The sequence below is a fragment of the Charadrius vociferus genome, unplaced genomic scaffold, assembly GCF_000708025.1.
Source record: "Charadrius vociferus isolate BGI_N301 unplaced genomic scaffold, ASM70802v2 scaffold32, whole genome shotgun sequence".
Classification (NCBI taxonomy): Eukaryota; Metazoa; Chordata; class Aves; order Charadriiformes; family Charadriidae; genus Charadrius; species Charadrius vociferus.
The window spans coordinates 12,485,707-12,506,752 of record NW_009647856.1 but is presented as its reverse complement, the minus strand read 5'-3'; the positions used below and the strand labels follow the sequence as shown (position 1 = coordinate 12,506,752).

Here is a 21,046-nt window from a genome sequence, read left to right as displayed (position 1 = left end):
ATTCCTGCTTCTACGAAACATCAACCGTTACAGCTCCCCCAGACCTACCCGAACTGCCATTTATATACCACTGCTGCTTTTCCCTGCAGATTCCTAAAACGACAAATGGGCTGGACTGCTCAGGGTTCCCAGAACCTGGACATTCATTTATTTAGTGGAAGACACTGCTGCTTATTTCCATGGCCTGTTCTGGAAGCTGCTCCTGCTGACCGAGCGGGCGGTGAGGGATCCCACGTTGCCGGTGGTGCTGGAGAGACTGGGGCTGCTCCTCACAGTTGTCACTTTGGAGTTGCGGCCTGAAGAACCACGGCTAAGATGGCCTGGGAAAACAAAACAAAAAAAGAATCAGAAGCCATGTGCGTGATGGAGCACAAGGACACACAAATGATCTGTTGCCCCTCGCTGGCTCTCCAGCTCTCCCTGTAAACATACATAGCCATCAATAAGTCAGCAGGGGGTTCTAGGCAGTCTCTACCTAGCTATGTGGGCCTATGAATTTGAAAAACCTACTAATCGCCAGTAAAAACTAAAGACATTTAAATAGAGTGGGCAGAATGGTACATGCCCGCCCTCAGCAGGCCCAGGATTTTGCCATCATGTAACTATAGAAGATTTAAGTCCTCTGGGATCAGCACAGCACAGGTTTTGGTGGATCTTCTCAGTCAGTTTGGAAAAAATTGTCCCTCTCCCAGCACTCTCATGGAGGGAATATAACAAAGCAGAGAACTGCTGCAGGCTCAAGAGGTACAGAAATCAGCTGCAGCATTTGTCTTGGAGTCTTACTGGCAGTGTCTGAAGGAATGTGCTCCTCATCCAGGTAGTACTTTATCTTTTGTAGATCATCTGCAGAAAATCTCCATTTATTCTCAGCACCTGCGGGTGGCACTTTGGGAGAGGTTTTTCTTCGGGCAGAGCCAGTGGGAGCTGCCACTTGGCAGGACACAGGGAGTGAGCCAGTGATCAGTCCTTCTGGGATCTTCTGTGCCAGGACCTTCAGGCCTGCAGATATACAGATCACACGTTATCGGTGACCACCAGCTGAGTTGGGATCGGTGATTTTACCAGTCACAAATACAACACTCGAAAGCACTGAATATCCAGCTCTTTCCAATCTCCAGCTCACACAACCCTTGCTCTCTGCTCTCATTCCACCCACGCGAGATCTCAGGGAGTCCTGCCCATCCCCACTTACCTCCAGATAACATAAACAAGTTCTCAAAGCCCCTCTCACACATGGTCGTCGCAGCCTGGCTGGCTAACCTCTCATCGTTGTCATACAATATGATAATTTTTCCATGTGCATTTTTCTGATAGGTAGAAGAGTTAAGGATTCATTTGTAAACTGAAGGTGACCATTAATACCTTTTAGAAAGAAAAAGGGTGACAAACAAATGGGACTGGAGACTGAGAGATTCCCTCCTTGATTTGCAAGTATCAGGCAGACGTGCCTTCCCTTCACCTGTGCTTTAAAACCGATTTCTCCGTAGCTGAGGTTTGCCAGATGTTAGAAGGACACAGCCTAACCCCCACTGGAGTGCAGCCCCTGCAGGAAGCATCCGCCACTGTTGTGAAGGTTAGTTAGACAACAGCAAGAAGCACCTTCATTTACAACCTCCCCTCTCCCCTACAACCCTCAAGCTAACGACCCAGGAAATTATCAGCCTAATCCTAGCTAATAATCCTCTTTCTGTCCTCTAAAGCAAAGCCAATCCCCATCAAGGTGCTGAGAGGAAGCCAAAGGATTTGATGAACGCATCCCTCAAGAAGCCCAGCGCTCCAGCAACAGCCAGGGAAGGGGCCCCCAAGCAGTACGGCTTTGCCTTCCAGCAGCCAAAATCCCAGGAAAAGCCAAATTCAGGCAGCTCCCACCAGAGTCAAGAGGTGTTACAGCCTTGAGGAAGTAGAATCCAGCATCTGATGATGGTAGTGGAGCCTCATCAGGTAATCACAGCCAGCGTAAAGGACCTTCCCTCCCACCCTCCTTGAAATCCCCAGATTTTGTTGGTTAAGCACTGTCCTGGTCACAGCAACTGTTATAGCTCCAATTGTTTTTTGGAAGCCCCCACCAATATCCCCTCATTTTTTTAATTTTTTTTTTTTAATTATTATTCCAGCACTTTACATATAAAGGATACATATTCCAGAATACTATTTGTATATGGATTCATGGTTCTAGACAGCGTTGCAATAGGGTAGGAATAAGCTGCAGAGAAGGAAAAAAAACCAGAAAAATTATACAGCAGCTGAACACCAACCATCACACAACCCAGAATACAACTGATATGGACTTGTTAGAGTTCAACAGACTTGAAAACTGACTGAATAAAGGATTAACATCAGCTCGACCCCCTCATCTCTTTCCTGGAAAGACAGGTGTACTGGATGAGTGCTGAGAGCATTCTGCACCCAGGTGATGTCCCACCTCGGGGGAAAAAATTAAGCCAGCCAGAATATGGCACAAAAAGCTGAATATATGATCCCAGTTGACACTAGGCTGCTGTGGGATTCTGGCCCCCTCACCTCCAACAATGTGACATTGGTTGTATGCATCTTGGTCTCGTACGTCCAAAAGCAGGAAGGGGCAGTCAGGATAAGGCATGTCTTTAGCCCGAGTGTCCACTTTCTTTGGAGTGTCCTTTTCTATATCCAGTTCACCAACGCCACTTATCACACTACAAGAGGAAAGAGGAGGTTATGGTACAAGCTCTCACTCTGAACACTTCCTTTCACCAGGTCAGTGCTTTTCCATCAACTGTTCCAATAGCCCACTGATGTTCCAGTATGGCGAGACACCACATAAAAACAGAGGGATTTCATTTTATGCTTTCCAGTACCTCATAAGAGACTGATTTTATTTTTATCAATATAAAAAATAAACAGAGTATAGCCTTGCTATGTGAACATACCACACTCTTCTGCATCAGTCAATTCCAGGTGGTTTATGTCATAAGTGACTTTGAGGTGAGGGAGAATAACTCTAAGAAGCTGCCAATGTTGAGATCTCAGCAGGTCAGACACGCTAAATAACTGTCAGTCATCTACACGCAGTGCTATGCAGATGTTTCCCATTTCATCACTAGGTTGGATACAGGACGTGAACAGAAACCTCCAGATACTCTTAGTGGTGACTAAATTGATGGCTTTGATACATGACCATCAAGACTATCAAGACTAGTGTCTCAACTGTTCTGTCAACAGCAAGGGAAAGGCTGAGACCAAGCTTCCTCCTACAGTGTCGTCCTGCTATCTCTGACCTCGACTAGTGATGTAGTGAGTTTGGAAACTGGACTCTTTAATCTCAATCACAGGACAATCCATGAAGATCATCAGGAAGGCACATTACTGAGTTTAGCAGAGCAGTTTCTAACATGGATTCTTGAACCCACAAACATATTTCCTCATCAGCCATTTAGACAATCATCAAGTGGCAACAGTTTTGGGTTAAAACCTCAGACCAAACTCACTCAGACAGGAAAACCTGCTAACCCTCTCTCTCACACCCCCAGACCTGCAAAATCAGGCTTTCATGAGAAATACAATAAAACCCACTTAGTGGCAATTTAAAATAACTAGCTGGATAAAAATAATTATCTGCTAAGACAGGAAGAAAATTGTGTATTATTATCAGGCACCTCTGCAACGTGGACCGATAGGATTCCCCAGCTCCTGTGTTGTTTATGAACAGGATCGGACTGGTTGTCCCATCGGGGCTTCCTTTCCCATTTGTCCCTGTTGTGATTTCAGCATCTGGAGCAGCAGAATCACCATCTGGGGAGAGAACAGGGTACAAAGAGTTAAAATGCTGCAGGAAATAAACAAGTAGGTTTTAAACCCAGCGCCTATTCTTAGAAGAAAGTGCGTCTTTTAAAGACAGCCTTATCTTCATCCTCTTACAAGGATGACTTACTGAGAGCCTCATATTAAAAATAATAAAGAGCCATATGATTTAAGGGCTCAAGATCTCATTTTAAGAATTCAATAAAAATCTAATTCTTGGTGCACGATGTCTACTGAGTTACTACAATAAACTTGGCAGCACGAGGCCTTTCTTATTTGCAAGCCTCTCTCTTTTAGGAGTGTTTCTCTTTCCAAAGTGAAATAGCTGCAGGCCACAGGTTAAGTTATTTTTTCCTCCTGATTAAAAGACTCACTGAATAGTCAGCTATGTCTGTCAGGACACAGTTCACCACATGACAGCGATCTACAGCTCTTTCTCTTTGTGCTTACAATAAATATTGTTACCTTCCAGCTTGTGGATCTCCTCATTTGTCACTTCTAAGGTTTCATCAGATAGAGAGGCAACCTGGATGACCTGCAGGAAACAAAAGCAAGCAAAGATACCTTGACAGGCATGCACCCTCAATGAAAGACAGCGGGGATCAGCTTAAGGAAAAACAATCCTCAAGCCAAAACACATTTAACTCAATGGAACTTCTACTGGACTTCAGGGTCATGTATAGGTGCATATAGGACACCTGTACTGCAAGCGTGTCCTTTTATCAAGCAAAAGTTGTAGCAAAAAAAAGGAAACATTCGACCTTAGGTTAAAGAAAAACCAGATGTGCCATGCTGGCAGAACATCTTCTGACTTTTATGAAGCTCAGTCACTGAAACATCTCAGAGCATACACTACGTTGGATAAAAGCGCACACGGTTACCAATTGGTCTGCGAGAGCAGACCTGCAATATTCACGTACTGTTCATACTGGTTGTTCATCAACCAGTGAGAGTCACAAGATTGATCTTAACAATCCAGTGGAACTAAACATCTGATTCTGTGGAAACCCAGTCCTTCAATATCTGCAAGTTTAATCTTTCCTTCCCTTCTCTCCTTAGAGGAAAGCTTGTCTTTTCTAGTTTTTACTAATTTACTTGAACCAGCATGTAAGCAACACACAGTTCATTATTCACTGATCAATTTTTCCATTTCTTAATGTTTTTATTCATTTATTTTAATTTAAAAAAATATGCAGAAATCCTTGAAGTCACAACCTTCCCATCTTCCGCAGTTAAACCCTCTATTAGGGAGGGCTTCAGGCTGCTACTCCTTGACACAAAGCTCGATGAGATCAGATTTGAATGCTACTTTACATAGCCCTTTTCTTTTTTTAAGAGGCTTGAAGATCCTCTTAAGTTAATGGGGAAAAAAAAAAAAAAAAAGGGAACAAATTTCAAAGACAGAGTCACTACAAACTTCAATTTGCAACTAAAAGCATTTGACTACTCTGAAAACATTTCGCCTGAATGGTTTGTTTTTATTAAGGGAAATGTATGGGCGCAGGAAGAAGCCCATATAGAAGAATTACCCACTAAAGCTACATAAATACACAGAAGCTTTAGACAAAATAAAAATGCTGTTCATAAAAGATAACAACTTTCAGAAGCCAGAGAGGGAACTGTACATACCAACTGGGCAAAAGTAGTCACTTTCAGTCTTTTAAACAGCTCATCCTTTTTATATCTGTAATCTTCAAAAACAAAACAGAAGAGGACAATGTAAGTTTTCAGTTAATTGCCAGCTTTTGCAAATACCGGGTAATGGGCTTAGTCCCAGCTATTCTCACAGACTCTCTTCTCCAGCAAGGCAGGATTTCTGAGGGCTAAGCTTGCCCAGAAGGATCGGAGGAGCAAACCTTTGTGACTTTGTGAAAAGTAATATGAGTTATAAAGAGAGATCTTGTCCAGATGTGATTAAAGTGGAGATGGCAGACTTAGTTGCGTTTAGACCCAAATCTGTATTATTTTGTGCTTTCTGTGCTCACTGGGGGAAGGAAGCAGTTTTGCAAATTTATCGCCTTGCCTGCTGTTCTTTGAAGCCTGCTACAGCCGCAAAGCCTCTTAAACCAAAAGATTTAAGTTTACCTGAATTTTTAATTTGTGTAAGTTAAAGCAGAATCCAGAGCATAGGGGCACTACATCTCAGACTATTTCTTTTCAAATACTAAGCTAAACATGTATGTTTAATCTTACTGATTAAAATGCTCCAGGTTTTCTTACTTCATCTGACAAATTCCAATTCCTAGAATTTGCTAATACGGACATCTAAAGGAAGGGATAACTGACAGAAGGTGTTTAAAGCAGAAAACTGAACAGCAGATCAGTATGGATACCAGCTTGAAGCACGCATAATTGCTGCGGAGAAACAGGACTAATTGAGTCTTAAGCCTGAAGACAAAGCTTAGGCAGCGAGAAAACTGAGCAGTCTGTTGAAATGACTGGCAAACAACCAGAGCAGAGATTACCAGAGCTAAGTAAGCGATGACAAGGATGGAAGTCTGATTGCATACAGATACTCGAGATGCATAGACGCAAGGAAGAGAGAAGCCTTCTAGCGAGAAACAAAAGGGTGTATGTAGTAGGAGAGAGGAGTATCAGTAGGAACATCTTGATATGAAATAGCCTCCCATGGGAAGTAATAGAAGCCTCGTCCTTTGGGAAATTTATAGCTAGAAAGAAGACAGCAGAGGGGCAGGGGGGGGGGCAGGAGGGGAAGATCAATCCTGCACTGGCAAGGAAAGGCAAAGAAGATGAACAAGATTCCTCTGTGTCAGGCACTGCAGCTGTAAACGAGTTCTGTACGCAGCTCTTGAAGCCACGCTCTAATGATTCTAAGCTCTCCCCAAAAATAAAATTGCTCCTCCTTTCTTTCCTTCCTCCTCCTCCTCCTCCCCTACTAGGCTCCACCTCTGAAGTCACAGATTTTTATTTTTTAAAAAAGAAAAGTTTGCACTTTTCTAACAACTTTAGTAAGTGCCAGAGGATATTCCAACCCGGTCTCTCTCCAGCTGTTCAGCTAAGAGGGCTAACAATGGAGTACAGGACCTTTAGCAAATCCAGCCAGTTAAGCAATTCTAAATCCTCTAAAACCATCTGCTGAATGCCGCATGAGCTTAAGCAAGGGAAGATGGGGGAGAAGGGGGAAGGGCTCCAATCCATATTCCTGTAACTGCCACACAAAAAATTACCACAAAGTTAGCTTATGGAAACTCTCAAGCTGACGTGTTTAGAGAAGGAGCCACACAAGTGCTGGAGACTGAGATATCTTCCCGATACAAGCCGTGATCATGGGCTTCCTGACAGACGTTCTGCTCGGACAAGATTCTCCCTGTACGCAGGCAACAGGCACATTACGGTAGCAAAACAGACACAAGAAGAGATATTGTGAGCTTTCATCTCTGCGGGTTTTTTATTCCTCGCTTTTGCCTCTTAAATACATTTCCTGCAGAGGTAGTCCAATTAATTTTCAGCATTCAGAGCAAGCAGAGTTTCCAAATTCAACATCCTACCCTATATAATGTCTATTAAGCTGCAAAGCAATGTCTATTTGCTACTAAATAACTTGTCTTATAAAGAAGGAGCCCATCCAAAACAACCCAGTGCACTGCAGTATGCATTATGCATTTCAGACCATGGGTCTGAAGTACAAGACCTGCATACATACTAGACTTCAGAATGTCAATTAACTTGAAAATGACCCTCATGGTTCTTGCAGAACTAACAGGTTTCAAGCCTCAAGCTTAGGTTGCTAAAGCCTCACTTTATAACTCGGAAATAACAACAATAATGATCTTTTTATACAGCCCATTTCATCTGCCTGAGACAAAACACATGTGTAGCCCATGTCCAAATGATTAAAACTCCCCAGCCATGGACAAAAAGAGCCCTTCAGCCACACGAAGGGCAAGAAATAAATTTAATATAGAAAGACAAATAAAAGCAGCAAAGCTTGCGACATGCTGGATGTATATATAAACACTGACAAAGCAGAACTGTTGTCACAGTGCTTACACAGAACATCAGCTGCATGGCTTCCTCCCACCTCAACCAAGGATTATCTACCCCAGAACAAGCCTGTGTGATCTAGATCTTGCCTTTACCACCCAAAACTATTTCTGTCAACAGGAAAAAAAATCCAACCAAACCCACAAAACTGTTATTAGAAAGCCCAACCTGGAGCAGACCAATGCGAATGCTCACGCAAGCCTCCCAGCAGTTATCAGAAAATTTAGAAGTGCTGCTTCCGACTACAAAAGCAACACAACGTACCCGGTTCTGTCCTGGAAGGTCCATTCGGATTTTCTGACATTTTTTTGTTTCAGCGAACTGGTTTGAAGCTGTAATTATTGTCTATTCAAGGAGGTGCTCTTCAGGGCTTCAGAAATGAGTGAAGCAACACCGGAGAAAGAGACTTGGTGTCTCTCCTCAAGTCAATCCTCCAAAGAACAAATCATCATGGTTCCAGCTCTCTTATCGTTTGATTCCACAGTGGGCTTGCAGTATTAAGTCCCACTCTCTCACATTACACAAGAGACAGAGAGTTGACTGTACTGGGTATTTAAAGTTGTGTCCAAATGGTGTCATCTATCCATGAGAAATCAAGGGGGAGAAGTTTCTAAACTGCCTGGGAACACAAGGTGTCTATTCAGTCCAAATATAATGAGAAAGTTTCTACTGGAATCCAGAACCACAATTAAACAAAAGAACTCCTACATGAAACGAAATCAGATTCACAGCAGAGATTGAAAACCAACTAGACCCATACAACAAGATTTTCAGCACAGATAAAAAGTGATGGCAATCCAGTGTTAAGCACTGAAATCTTAGTCAGTCAACACAGGATTTTGGAAAGCAAGGCCATTTCTCTTTTGATTTTCCCCAAACCCCAAAGGTGTTTAAAAAAAAAAAAAAAACAACAAACAAATCAGCAACAAAGGACTGTTTTGCACAAAGCCAAGCATCAAGCATAAATATATTCATGTGACAGATTACTGACCTCCCTTATTACCTGAATGTTACCATCTTAGAGGACTACAGTAAGTGAGCCTAAGAACTAGAACTGAACATTCAAAATCCTAATTAGTGCTCATTAACAGGGGTGATTTTTCTTTCACATCAATAAATGCAGCTTTTGGATTTAACAGCTTTCCTAGCTCTCTATGTGAAAATGATCTGGACAGCAGCTGAAAACAAAGTAGTAAAACATTACCGCTATTAGTAAGAACTTTTTAAAGAGCCTACTTTCAGTGGGAAAAGAGACTGAAATAAAAATCAGTTGGGCTTTCATTAGCCTGAATGACCCAAAGTCTTCAAAACATCAATGTTGTTCTGGTAAACTCAATGAACTACACAGGAACGAGCCTGTCTCTTTCCTGTCTTGGAATATTCTAATAGAATTCTAAGCACATTACAATTATACGAAAGTAAGAGGTCTCAAGCTCAATCATTTTTGTAACCTAAAAGTGAAATAAGTCTCAGAAGCGCAGTCTGAGTCTTCCCAGATGAGTCTAGTCTAGTTTTCTTAATCCAGAGAACTTCTTCCTGCCTGGTTTCCATTCAATAAAAAAATTCACACAAAGAGGGGTCTGGAACGACTCCTAGACCTGCCTGCCTGCTATCTTGAGTTAAATTTGTAACGCACTATAAGAAACAGAAATAAGGCACAGGACAAAGTAGAGTGTGCCCAGCAAAGAATCAAGGTAGAAGCACCTTTCTAGCCAACTGCTGCATGTTTCTACAGTTCATTCCTGTAAATGGCTGTGGGAATCATCAGAGTTGAGATTTACAAGCAAATGGAGAGCCTGGGATTCAAACCAGCTCCTCGATGCTCCCTCAATTTTGAACTAACCCACTGCAAGTTACATTCTGCTCCTCTCCAGATACTCACTTCTTTTGATCTCTTCCAACCTCTCAGTGTATTTTGTCAAACTGTTTCCTGTAACAACAACAACAAAAACAATCAGTTTGTTAAAAATTTTTAGTAGTTTTAGCACTACTAAGGGTTGAATTTTTTTTTTTTTGAAGGAAAAGATCAGACTACAATAACAAACGTTCATTGCAGACCCTCTTTCACCATGACAATGCAAGGCAGCTATAAATCAAAGAGTCAGTCAAAGGACTTGCTGGACCCCAGCTGTCAACAGTCTCTGGGAACAGGCAATGCTCTGTAGCTTAAAGCCTCTGTACTGGAGAGGGGAAGTCACTGTGAATGTTTGTGACCAGAAGAAGCTCAAATCTTCTGCTTACGCTCCCAGCGCCATTTCAGTTCTTCTACAGAACACACTTTAACTTTCCAGGATTTTCAGTAAAGGGTACAGAAGTATCCACACCTTGCTAGTCAGAACAGCGATATTCACAAAAAAACAGCCTCGTAGCACCCTCCCCATTTTCAAGTTCCACACCAAGCCCTCTCTACACAAAAGAGTAAGTTGGTTTGACGATGCTTTGGTGAACAAAGTCATCACCTTGAGAAAGTCACTACCCAAAACTCAGGACATTAGAGACTTCTTACGTTACAGCCCTCTCTCCAAGGCAGCTGAATCCAGGACCTTGGTATTCAAATCCTGCTTCCAACACACTGCTTCAAGTGCAACTGCGGCCACACTGTCCCTTCCCCAATATTTTTATGTTGGCACTACAGGCAGGTGTTACCGGATAAAATTCAGCCACTTTAACAACAAAAAGATCCCCAAAGACACCCCCCAAATAATTATCTTGACTTCCACCCTTGTCAAGGTATTAGTTCACACAACAAAAGCCCATACACAGAAACCCCAAGACCAGTAATTTCTGTGGGAACTGTCACAACAGAGCCTGACATAACCAGGTGAGAGACATAATAACTGCAATGAGAGTTCTGACACAGCTCCACAATCTCTGGGGTACAACAGCTCAGGACAGAGGCAGTGAAGACATTCAGCATATTTTTGTACACTTCCACATCAACATTTGGTGGTTTTACCATATGACGATTTCACTTACCAGTATCAAGGCGGGTTTTTATATGTTGGTATCTGGGATTCTGAGGGATGCGCCTGGTTAAATACTGTTTTAAAAAGGAAAAGATAAGAGGAAATCAACAAACCAGCATGCATTTGTTTTAAAGAAAAAACAAAACAAAACAAAAACAAAACCCCTTACCAGAAAAGGCTATTTGAAGAGCTCTAAGAGACAGCAAAAAGAGGAGCAAGACCACAGGCACCCTCTCAGACATCCTCTGCCCTCAGGCAGAAGGACAGACCTCCGAATCTCCCAGCTCGATATTAAATCCCCTGCCAAACCCCCACTTTAAAGCTTCAAAAGGAGGATTTTTCTCCCTTTCTCCCTCCACCTGCAACTCACCCGGCACACGCCCGACTCTGGGGACCGCAAGAAACTGTCTCCCCTCTCCCCGCCCCGAGTTACGTCTCTGGAGGCTGCACCGGCCCACTGAGGTCCCCGAGACGCCCTCAGCGCTCCGGGCACCCTACCGAATCCCTCCCCATCCCTCGCAACCGGGGGACCCTGCGCCTCAAGGGCCACCCAGGGCTGCTCCCCTCAGGAGAGGACCATGTCCCCCTTAGAACCCCTATGGAGCCCAAATCTCCCCTCAGACCCCCATGGGGCCCATGTCCCCCTTAGAACCCCTATGGAGCCCAAATCTCCCCTCAGACCCCCATGGGGCCCATGTCCCCCTTAGAACCCCTATGGAGCCCAAATCTCCCCTCAGACCCCCATGGGGCCCATGTCCCCCTTAGAACCCCTATGGAGCCCAAATCTCCCCTCAGACCCCCATGGGGCCCATGTCCCCCTTAGAACCCCTATGGAGCCCAAATCTCCCCTCAGACCCCCATGGGGCCCATGTCCCCCTTAGAACCCCTATGGAGCCCAAATCTCCCCTCAGACCCCCATGGGGCCCATGTCCCCCTTAGAACCCCTATGGAGCCCAAATCTCCCCTCAGACCCCCATGGGGCCCATGTCCCCCTTAGAACCCCTATGGAGCCCAAATCTCCCCTCAGACCCCCATGGGGCCCATGTCCCCCTTAGAACCCCTATGGAGCCCAAATCTCCCCTCAGACCCCCATGGGGCCCATGTCCCCCTTAGAACCCCTATGGAGCCCAAATCTCCCCTCAGACCCCCATGGGGCCCATGTCCCCCTTAGAACCCCTATGGAGCCCAAATCTCCCCTCAGACCCCCATGGGGCCCATGTCCCCCTTAGAACCCCTATGGAGCCCAAATCTCCCCTCAGACCCCCATGGGGCCCATGTCCCCCTTAGAACCCCTATGGAGCCCAAATCTCCCCTCAGACCCCCATGGGGCCCATGTCCCCCTTAGAACCCCTATGGAGCCCAAATCTCCCCTCAGACCCCCATGGGGCCCACATCCCCCCTCAGACCCCCAGTGGGGCTGCACACCCCCTTAATCCCCCTGTGGAGCCCAAATGCCCCCCACTGGGGCCCACATCCCCCCTCAGATCCCCAGTGGGGCTGCACATCCCCTCAGACCTCCTATGGAGCTCTCATTCCTCCTCAGACCCCCAGTGGGGCCCACATCCTCCCTCAGACCCTTTATGGGGTCCACATCTTGCCTTAGGCCCCCAGTGGGGCCCACATCCTCCCTCAGACTCTTTACGGGGTCCACATCCATCCCTTAGAGCCCAAATGGGGCCCACATCTCCCATTAGGCCCCCAGTGGGGCCTACATCCTCCCTCAGACCCCTTATGGGGTCCACATCCATCCCTCAGACCCCAAATGGGGCCCACATCTCTCATTAGGCCCCCAGTGGGGCCCACATCCTCCCTCAGACTCTTTACGGGGTCCACATCCATCCCTCAGACCCCAAATGGGGCCCACATGCCCCCTCAGACTCTGCTTTACTGCAGAGACCACTTTCTGCCGTGGACCTGCCACCCTGGAGATGTGCAGGGTAGGGGGATGTGGGGTTTATTTGGGACGTGGCATTGGGTCATGGGGACGTGGGGGTTACTGGGAACATGGCGGTGGGTTATGGGGATGTGGGAGTTATTGGGGACATGGCATGGGGTCATGAGGACATGGGGGTTTTGGGACATGGAGGTGGGTTATGGGGATCTGGGGGTTACTGGGGACATGGTGGTGGGTTATGGGGGACGTGGGGGTTATTTGGGACATGGCGGTAGACATGCACCTCGCTCTGTCCCGCAGGATGAAGGAGTGGTGGGTGCAGGTGGGGCTGCTGAGCGTGCCCCTCCTCGCCGTCTACCTGCACATCCCGCCCCCCAAGCTCTCCCCGGCTCTCCTCTCCTGGAGGTCCTCCGGAGCCTACTTCATCTACAAGGACCAGAACATCTTCTACAGAGGTGACGGGGCCATGCCAAGCCCCAGGGACACCTCGTCCGTCCCGGTGGGGACCAGGGCTGGGGTGGCCTCGGTGGCCCCAGGGATGTCCCCAGGGCCAGGCAGGGTGATGACAAATCCCTCCCAAAACGTAATGGCTTTAAGGGGAGCCGCTGTGGGGATCCAGGCGCAGTGTGGCTGTTCGTTATCAAAATGTTTTAATTGGGCGAAGCTACGAAGGTTGGTTCTCGTGCAGCATTGGCAATACTTTGGTGTTCATGGGGAAGGATCCTGAGAGCCTCTGATGGGTCATGGCAAGGAAAAGATACTGAAAAACCTTTTTGCTGGAGCAGTCGTTACCAATCGTAGCAACTTAGGGGCAGCTGCAATTAATTTGTGCTAAATAAACCCCTGGTTTGCATCAAGCAGCTGGTGCTGGTTGGTGTGTCTGGCCAGGTTTCTGAAGCCACGCTGGCACTGAGAAGCTGTGGTGCGAGTCAAACCCATGCTTGGTTTTTGGGGAGCAGGGGGAGGTAATACTGGTGCTGCTGGTTGGGCTCCCAGTGGGAGAGGAGGAAATTGGGGGGGTAGGGAGGGGAAGCAGACCCTGAAGTGCCCCATTCCCTCCCCAGATTCAACCGGTGCCGTCGGCAGCTCTGACATCGTTGTCCTCCTGCATGGCTTCCCAACCTCCAGCTACGACTGGTGCAAGGTGAGGGGGGCAAGTGCACAGGGGGTTGGATGCTGATGGCAAACCCCTTGGCTTCTCCTTCCCAGTGATAAGCAGGCGGACACTGGTGGTGCTCAGCCCAGGGTGGGTGATGCTGCAGAGTTTCTGCTGGGGGTGCCACCACGCTGCAGGATGTCAGCCCTGTTCCTCTCCTGATGGCTTGCACGGAACCCAAGCTCTTTTCACATTGCCTTTTCCCACACTCCAGCCTAAAGTAGGAGGAAAAGATCCACAATTATTTGTTCTTGTTTTTTTGGGGGGGATTGTCTTGCTATTTATTGGGAAATTTCAACGTCCTACAGTTTTCTTGGAGCTGAAGGTGCTGGCTGGGGGAGTGGAGGGGAGTGTGGCAGTCCATGGCTGCGCATCGCCGCAGAATTTTCCTCTTTCTGCTCTCACCAGCTGTTTTTTTAATGCATTTTTCCTCTTTCCAGATCTGGGAAGGGCTGACCCAACGGTTTCACCGGGTGATTGCTCTGGATTTTGTAGGATTCGGTTTCAGCGACAAGCCTGTAAGTAGCCTGGGAGGAGGGTTTTCACAGCTGCTTTTGGCCCAGAGGTTGTTCTGCCATGCCAGCATCCCCAGAAAATTGGCGTTTCCAGTCCAGTTTCTTCTCCCATTTACATCTGGAACAGGAATAAGATATTATAATAGCAGAAAGGACGGGGAAGGTGCATGGTGATCGGCTCTATCACTATCTTGCCTTTACTTGGGTTTGACGTGACTCTAAAGCACACCTGGACCCCTCTGGGACATGGGCAGTGCTCCTGTGCGCTTATGGACATAGCTACTGGCCCAGGATATCCTGACTGCTCTGCCCGGGGTCGCAAACTGCTGGTCTCCACCCCATATTCCTCCATCTGCATGTTTATTCTGGAGTTTGTGGGCTCATGGTGGGTCAGGCTCTCACTGCAGCTTCTCTCCCGCTTTGCTTCGCAGAGGCCCCACCGCTACTCCATCTTCGAGCAAGCCAGCATCGTCGAGGGGCTGGTGCATCACCTCGGCCTCCACCACCAGAGGATTAATCTCCTGTCTCATGATTACGGGGATACGGTTGCACAGGAGCTGCTCCACAGGTCACTGCAACCACTGATGCTCTCTCTGGCTGCTCTTTGTTGTCCCCGTCAAGATGATTTCCAGCAGCTAAGTGGAAGAATGTAGCGCAGAACCCCCTTCCCCCTGTACCTACAACTGTAACGAAGGCTGGGAGGCCTCAGAGCACATCCGTGGTAGGCAGATCTGAGGTTCCTATCCATCAGTTCCCAGCTGGTAGGATGTTTAACTTCCCTCCTGAGCTCCTTCTTATCAAACTGGGGGCAACAGAGGAGCAGAAATGATCTGACACTGTTAATTTGACCTGCTGGTCAGTCAATTCTTGGAGCCTGGAGAGGTCTAGTGGTGTTTCGCCGCCTTCTCTTCTGTCCCCAGGTATGAGCACAATCAAACTGGAAGCATCTTGATCAACAGCCTCTGTTTATCCAACGGAGGTAAGGTTTGCCTGGTGTGGTGGGCTGGGGATCCGTGGGGTGGAATGGCCTTCCCATCTGTTTCCATCACCCAAGGGAAAACACCCGAACCCCAAGCAAATTGCAAATAAGGTGCTGTAATTAACCAGGAGTGTCAGTCCTTGGGCTGCCCGTGCCACCTTTCATGGCACCATGAAGAAGGGGAGAGACTGGGAGATGCGGAGCAAAACACTTGTAATGTTACAATTCTGTTCTCTGACATCCTTCCAGGGATTTTCCCCGAAACGCACTACCCCCGCTTCATCCAGAAGGTGAGCTGCTACCCTCTCTAGTACTGAATCGCCCCTCAAGCAGAAATCTGACTCCGTGAATTTGTGGTTTTACCTGGCTCAGGTGCCTGCTGCTTTTCCCGCTTCGGTAATGGCACCTGAGCTGCTCGCAGGCATTGTTAGAGGCGGTGGGGAGAGGCAGGGGCTGTCCATATGCGGCTTGTCTCATCTGAACGTCCTGGCTAATTGCCCCTTAAAGCGCTGATGTCTTGCTGTCGAGGGCTCACATACATCTCAGCACTAATGAGGGTCGGGGCTGAGCTGGGAAACTGCTGTGATATGGGGAGACGGCTTTTCTGGGGGGAAAAGCCCTCAGGGGAGGCAGGATTTACCTGTCTGTACCATACCCAGCGGTGCCGTCTCCCTTTTCCCTTCTGCCCAAGATCCTCAAGGATGGAGGTTTGCTGTCCCCAGTCATCACGCGGCTGATGAACTACTTTTTCTTCTCCAGAGGGTGAGTAGGATCTCCGTGCTGCTGGGCACAGTCCGTATAGGGGATGTGAGCCAAGTGGGGAGTGGGCAAATGTAGGAATTAGCGTAGTGGGTATTTGGCAGGTGAGTGGATTCCCCGGCACTGTCCCAGGAGAGATTTGCCCCTGGATTTGAATGACCTTGATCCTCCAGGCTGTTCCCTCTTCTAGGTTGGCAAAGCGCTTCAGCCTAGTAATAAACCAGGCAGCTTTTCACCGTTCGCTGAAATCCTTCCTTCTACGAGTATTGGACTTGCAGGTGTGACAGAGGTGATGAAAACCCTAACCGCACCCTGCATACGGTGCACAATCAGATGGATATTTTTATTAGACATTGCAAACCCTCTTTTTCTTCCCAAAAAGCCCTTTAGACTGGCCGCTAAGTCCAACGCTGGGTGCCTTTGGAGGATGATTTGCAGTGCTGTACTTGCACCCACGTGTTTTGCAGTGGAAGCTGGAAGTGCTCAACTATTTTTTGCTCTTGGCTAGTTTTCGAGTTGTACACTAACACAGCTGCTGCTGTGCTGCTCTGAACTGTTTTTTTTTTCAGGCTCGGGGCAGTCTTTGGGCCCTACACGCAGCCTTCGCCAGCAGAGTACTGGGACATGTGGACGGCGGTGCGGACCAACGATGGCAATCTCGTTGTCGACAGGTACGTCACTGTTAATTGCTGTATGAGCTGAGTTTTACACCCACGGCATCCCCCTGTTTGCAGGCAGAGCTGTGCCGTGGCTCAGAGTTTACCAGAACTCAGCCAGGTCCCTGGACACTGCCTCTTCAGAGCCTCCAGTTGCTTCTGTTGGGGTCTGGAATCATCACTGCACCCCAAAAAAGAGCAGGGGTGTGATGTAGGAGCAGGGATTCTCGCTGGGATTATGCAAGGCAGGTAAATGAAGTCTGGAGTCAGGAGGATCTGAGCCTGCACACAGTAGAAGGACAATGCCAGAGGGGTACAATGTGGGTTTTTTTCTTCTTTGGAAATTAGGGGCTTGAATTTGTGGTTTTGATAACAACTGGAGCTAAATCTGGTTTTGTTCAGTTTGGGGCTTTTGGAAGGACCTCAAGCTGGGGGTTGTGAGTTTAGTATCCCCATTCAGTGGGGCATGCATGTGTCCTCCTTCCCCGGTGTGCAAACTCCTCTCTCATCCTGCTGCGGACAATCTCCAGGCAATTCTCAAATCACAGTAAGGACCAAATGGCTCAGCCCCTCCAAAGGGCGCTCGCTAACTGCTTCATAATGAGGGATGCTCGCCGAAGCCCAGCATTGGATACACGTCTGACACGCTACCCACTTGGCAAGTCCCATTGTGGCAAATTCTTGCAATGTCAGCTTTGCTGGCAGCGCAGCCGTGATGGGAAGCTCAGTGCCCAAATATTGCCAGCCCCTTAAATGTTGTGTGTCAGAGTATCAGTATGTTTACTTAGCATAGCTTCCTGGCCTTAGAAGGCTTTTTATAACCCAACTGACTTGAACCAGCTGTTTAAATTGTGAGCCTCAGCCCCCGAGAGCTGCGCTGAAGCAAGAAGTCGCCCTCAGTGGCTGGCTGGGGTGACAAGACAGGCTGAGGAACTTTTAGCAGTTTGGATTTTCACTGTAGGACCCGACCAGTGTAACTTAGCTTCTCCTACATTCCTCCATGCTTGGTAGTTCAGTGTTGACTCCTCTTCTGCGGGACACTGAGATGATCTCAGAGCTGCTGCACCACTGGTGAGCTGAGCATGGGGGTGCTCAGACAGCACTGCATCTGCATTGGCTTTTAGCAGACCCATTTCTGCGCTGTTTTGTAGAATCTGACTGCAAACCTACATTTTGCTCTGCTGCCTGAGCAAGTGTGGAGTTTGCTAAGGGAGCTTGGGATTAACCAACCTTTCGGTGCTCGTTTTCTGGCTGCCTGCAGCCTGCTGTGACTTAACTACACCCAGAACAAGGATTACAATGACAGTGGCATTTGACTGGGGGCAGAGGACCCAAATTTGCTTCCATCTCAGCTGGGAAAGATTCAAACCTCATTTTCCCACCCACCCCCCAGATTATGGGCTATTTCCCCCTTCCTAAATGAACGTGGGTTGTCCTCCAGCAGGACTCTGAACTGGACTCTACACTTAGGGAACAGAGCTAGCAGGGGTGAAACCTGGAATCATTGTCCTAACCTCATTTGCACTTTTATTTGCTGACTACCTAAATAAATAAAAAAAAAAACCCACAAACTGGGGCAGTTCACTAAGTTCAGAGATGTTCAGCAGACTGATTTTTGTCTTGCTGCTGCCCCAGGAAGATTAGCTGTGGGCGATGCAGATTACACCTCATTGCACAGGCGTGCATTGCCCCAAGAGCAATTTTCAGGCTGTGCAGCACCTGGAGGCACCATCCACTGTGTTAACAGCAGGTTTCTCTTCAGTATTTTGCAGTACATAAACCAGAGAAAGAAGCACAGAGACCGCTGGGTTGGGGCTTTGATGTCCACCTCCGTCCCACGTGAGTAGGAATGAATCAGTTTTCCTTGATTTACTGGTCAGGATGTTAGGAATCACCCCCCCTCGCCTGCAGGCACTGGAGCATGGTGCTGGTTCCTTCCACTAATTGCTAGAGCCTCTCGCTATTCTGATGAGGACAACACAGCTCAAATCTGGCTTGTGCAGGGAGTAGCATCACAAACGTCTCTGCTCCAGTTTAAGGCTTGGTTACAGCAGAGAGCTCTGAGCTTTTTAAGATAAGAGGAAGAAGTTTGTTCCACTGAGCTGAGGTTACATTCCTTTAGAGGCTGGTTCACAGCCTCTGCTGTCTCCAGCTGCTGCCCCAGGGAAGCCGAAGTGCTTTTCAAGCTCAAGAGAAGTTGCAACCACCCAAGGAAAGGTTTGGTGTTTGCAGGAGGAGGGTTGGAGGCTGAACTTCACCCCAGGGCAGAGAAGCATGAGCCCTTTCGGCAGCTGATTTGCTCAGTGCTCTGCTGGAAGCTTCCCAAGCTCTGTGCTGGGGAAGGACAAGTCCGCAGCACAGCTCCTTGGCTTGGTTTAGGGATGTCCTTGGGTATAAAAGCTCTGTCTGTGCTTCTCTCTTGCAGTGCATCTAATCTATGGGCCCCTGGACCCTGTGAATCCGCACCCAGAGTTTCTTCAGCTTTACAAGTAAGACAATACCCACCACAAAGCAGGAATACACACCTGGGGTTTAATTTTGAGGGACATTTTGTCTCAGACTTTTCCTTCAATTGCCTTTTCATCGAGGCTGTTTTTAATTCCCACCTGTAACCGGCGCAGCCATGTGATTCAGTCAGAGCCCTCTGCACTTTGGAAATTGCTTCACAACTCTCAGTCAAATCAATCATGCATTTTAAAACCACACCAGACAGAGGTGAGATATATTGACTGAAGTAGTCTCCTCCAAACTAACTTGAGGTAAATCCAGTCAAGAACAGTCCAGGAAAAGCAGTCAACAGTAGCTGCTACAGGGTTCTTTTTTGTGCCAAAACCATGTTATGGGCAAAATGCCAACTGTGCAAGAGGGTATTTTCCTCCTCACCGGTAGTGTCTGGCTGGCTGCAGGCCGAGCTGCAGTTCCTGTGCTTAAGCCTTGCTGCATTCTTCCAACAGGAAGGTGCTTCCCATGTCCACGGTGTCTGTGCTGGATGACCACATTAGCCACTATCCACAGCTGGAGGATCCAACAGGCTTCCTGAATGCATATCTGAACTTCATCAACTCCTTCTGAGCTGCTGCAGCTCAGTTCTCCTCGTTTATGAGTCAGGCTTTGGGGGCAGGAAGAAATCGTAATTTTTATCTCCAGATAGAACACTTTGCACTAACACCCTGATCTTTGGCTGCCAAACTGCTGCCTTTATGCAGTTAAATCCTTTGAGCACCGGAAAAAGATTAGCCTGCAGGGAGGCATGGACAAAACTGTCAGCCTAATTAGAGTTACAGGATGCCAACAGCTCTTCCAGCCCTGCTCTCGCCTTGCTTCTTGACTGGCCTATCTCTGTATTTAGAGCCAGGAGGACTCAAGGGAGAACAAGGGCACCTGAGGGGAAGCAGAGCATGAAAGTTGTCAGTCCGGGAGTCCTTACTTGCCTTCACTGCCAGGCTATGCTGCCTGCCACAGGACAACTAGCAGCCAAAGTTTAAATTATATCCTTCTGCTAAGAGTTGTAATACCCAGCCAGCTTGTCAGGACTGAAGAATGTGAAACTGAGTTTGCCTACACTAAATACAGAGGAGAGCTGGATCTGCAGTCTGCCAAAATACAGGCAATTGATGCTCTGCTGTATCTGCACCCATGAAGGGGCAATTAGGCACTGTAATGTCTTCAGTAATCTCTTTTTAATGGCCAGTCTCCCAAAGGAAAGCTCTAAACCTTAAGTTTTTACCACATCCCTTGTTTCTCTGATTTTCAGTTCAACAAGCAGAGCCACTCACTGACACTACACCCTTGGGACTGTCTCAGGAGCTTCCCCGAAGCTCAGTCATAGCACGCAGTTCTACCAGGGCAGGCTCGTACCTGTTTCACTAGAGCACGCTGAATATGCAATACTGGCAGTAGCAAAAGCCAAGGTGTTCTTCTGAGCAATAGCTATTCCAGCCACAGGGAGCTGGGATGGGTGTTTAAATTAGCATTAAAACAGTATTCCTTCCTTCCTCACCCTGACTTGATAACTAAAGAAGCACCAATTCATCAGCAGAGAGATGAAGAACTTCCCTCATTAGGAAGTCATCACAAGGCCCCTCCTTCCCCCTCTCCTCCTAACCTGCGATACAGGATATTTCACATCTTTGAGCCTGGGAAAAAGGCTGCACTGTTATTTGGTATTACCTGACATAAGGCTCAGAGAATTGAATATGCCTTGATAGATGAAGCTTAATTTCTCTCTCTGTACATTGATTTTTCTGTGTGGAACAGAGGAGACAATCATCAAGAAACTGTAAATTTGCAGATTGGAAGACTCTGCAGGTTTTGTGTGGTTTTTAACTGCTTACGTTTG

The 21,046-nt window shown here is 47.4% G+C and overlaps 2 protein-coding genes across 4 annotated transcripts; one reads left to right on the top strand and one right to left on the bottom strand.

Annotated features, from left to right (window-relative positions):
• Positions 1–171: 171 nt before the first annotated feature.
• On the bottom strand, positions 172–11,261 carry CEP41 (centrosomal protein 41kDa). Its single transcript, XM_009883028.1, has 11 exons — positions 11,247–11,261; positions 10,759–10,822; positions 9,665–9,712; positions 5,407–5,468; positions 4,243–4,312; positions 3,633–3,768; positions 2,521–2,672; positions 2,136–2,203; positions 1,193–1,307; positions 784–999; positions 172–320 (listed from the first exon to the last, which is right to left on the bottom strand). The coding sequence occupies exons 1-11, from the start codon at positions 11,259–11,261 to the stop codon at positions 172–174; spliced, it is 1,095 nt and encodes a 364-aa protein (XP_009881330.1).
• A 1,682-nt stretch (positions 11,262–12,943) lies between these two features.
• On the top strand, positions 12,944–19,779 carry MEST. 3 transcript variants are annotated; one of them, XM_009882982.1, is made up of 11 exons: positions 12,944–13,052; positions 13,704–13,786; positions 14,239–14,316; positions 14,745–14,881; positions 15,234–15,292; positions 15,542–15,582; positions 15,984–16,054; positions 16,621–16,722; positions 18,470–18,546; positions 19,133–19,196; positions 19,662–19,779. In XM_009882982.1, exons 1-11 carry the CDS (start codon positions 12,944–12,946, stop codon positions 19,777–19,779), a joined length of 939 nt encoding a protein of 312 aa, XP_009881284.1. The 3 variants fall into 3 exon arrangements, with proteins under 3 accessions (XP_009881284.1, XP_009881283.1, XP_009881285.1); XM_009882981.1 differs by having other exon boundaries at positions 12,944–13,097; positions 13,707–13,786; XM_009882983.1 differs by lacking the exon at positions 16,621–16,722 and having other exon boundaries at positions 12,944–13,097; positions 13,707–13,786.
• The last annotated feature ends 1,267 nt before the right edge of the window (positions 19,780–21,046 follow it).